At 51.1% G+C, this 2,026-nt stretch overlaps 1 protein-coding gene across 1 annotated transcript; it reads left to right on the forward strand.

Moving 5' to 3' along the window:
- The first annotated feature begins 309 nt into the window (after positions 1-309).
- LOC105681163 lies at positions 310-1,913 on the forward strand. Its single transcript, XM_012389052.1, has 3 exons — positions 310-495; positions 585-1,656; positions 1,744-1,913. Exons 1-3 carry the CDS (start codon positions 310-312, stop codon positions 1,911-1,913), a joined length of 1,428 nt encoding a protein of 475 aa, XP_012244475.1.
- The last annotated feature ends 113 nt before the right edge of the window (positions 1,914-2,026 follow it).

Below are 2,026 nucleotides of genomic sequence, written 5' to 3' on the forward strand. Positions count from 1 at the left end.
TTACGACTCCCGTTGGCGCGTTTCTTCGAGATCGCGTCTCCCCGCGAACGTGCGAAAACATTTGGTCCTTCGAGCCGGATCACGTGCCAACGAAAAGTGAAACTGCAAGTGACTGCACAGTGCCACGTGTCCATAGTGTGTCCAGCAACAAGAGTGTATCACGCCATCGAAGTCAGTGACGTCAGGAGCGTCACCTTCGAAGAAACATAACCCATTGGTCGAGGCACGCAGCCAAGCATCGCCCCGACGTAGCGGAACAATCGTCCAATAGAAGATTCAACACAAGTAAGTTGGTCTACATCACTAAGCATGCCGACTCCAGTAAAGCTCAATGCCATGCGGCAAAAACGCACCAACTGCATCGGCAACATCAAGGCCCTGGAGCGCGACATTGATCAGTATCAGCAAGCTGAGGAGCTTGACGTTTTCCTCGCGAGAAAATATCAAACCCAACTCGAGGAAGAATGGAGACGGTTCCGACTCGTCCACGATGAGGTAACGAAGAAGACACAACGGTGGAACAAGAGACGGCACGCGCCTACCTAGCCTTGGGAGCTCGCTTGGAAAGACTGATACATAATGAGCAACGATCGACCCCGTCGATAGCTGTAAGTAACCCCAGCGGCGATTCATCAGCGACCTCGAATCCAGTCGCGATCAAATTACCGGATCTTCGGCTTCCTCCATTTGATGGAAGCGTAGAGAAGTGGAGCACATTCTACGACACCTTTTTATCTACAATAGATCGAAATCCTGATCTCACGGACATACAGAAATTCCACTGCCTGCAGTCCGCTTTGCAGGGAGAGGCAGCGGACTGCTTGAACGCGTTACCCCTGAACAATCTAAATTACAGTCAGGCTCTGACCGTTCTCAAGGATAGTTTCGAATGTCCTCGATACACCGCATCCAGCCACTGCATGTCAATACTTGATTACCCCAGATTAACCAACGATTCCCCGACGGAATTAAGGCGTTTAGCCCACACTATCAAGCAACACATATGTGCTTTAAACAAATTAGGTCAAGTCAACCCCGACAACAGTGCTCTCCTTAACTGCATCATTTTGTCGAAGGTACCACTAAGTATCCAAAAACAGTGGGAAATGACTCTGTCTGACCACGAAGTGCCTCAGTATAGTCTCTTGCTAAAATTTCTCGAGAAATTAGCACGGAGCTCCAGACCGCTTCCCCCGGGTCAACAATCAAGAGCCGCACCGGAGCAAACTATTTGGATCCGTCAACGCGCCTCACGAGGGCATGTATTGACAGCGACACAAGCCACTCCAGTATGCCCTACCTGTCAGGGACAACACCGGGTCTGGCGATGCGATTCCTTCAAATCCAAAACTGTAAGTAAACGCTTAAAGGACGCTACAAGGGCGTCTTTATGCTTGAACTGTCTGAAGAAGGGGCACATTGCACGTGATTGTCACGCCGGCTCATGTCGAGTGTGCGGAGGACGACATCACACGCTGCTACATCCGGAAAAACAGTCGTCGAGGTCGAATTCCTCCATCTCGAGCCGAAGTCCCTCCTCGTCAAGCAGGAGAACAGCATCGCCCCCGTCACCTACCGGTAAGCGGAAAACCTCGAAGAAGCCCAATTCGGGAACTCGCCCACCAGTTCATCCGACAGTTCGAAACGGACACACGCGTAAGCAATGACGCCAAAAATCCAGAACCCCGACCAGGACCGAAGATACCCGACCAGCATCTTCCGAGGTATTGCATAATGACATAGTGACCACAGCCCAAGTCCACATATTAACCAACAAGCAGCAACCGATCCAGTGCCGTGCGCTCCTCGACACCGGATCCAGCATGAACTTCATCACACAAAGGCTTGCAAACATTGGCGATGAAACGACTCGCATCCCTCAACCGCCGATTCCAGCGCGACAGGCGCTTTGAAGCCGATTATCGAGCGGTAATCCAAGATTATCTAGACCGGGGACACATGCCAAAGGTCAGTCCCGACTATTGAGGTTATTCCGTGTGTAAACAGAGAAAACACGTGGATAAAT

Source organism: Bombus impatiens, unplaced genomic scaffold (genome assembly GCF_000188095.3).
Source record: "Bombus impatiens unplaced genomic scaffold, BIMP_2.2 scf_0633, whole genome shotgun sequence".
In the NCBI taxonomy this organism is placed as follows: domain Eukaryota; kingdom Metazoa; phylum Arthropoda; class Insecta; order Hymenoptera; family Apidae; genus Bombus; species Bombus impatiens.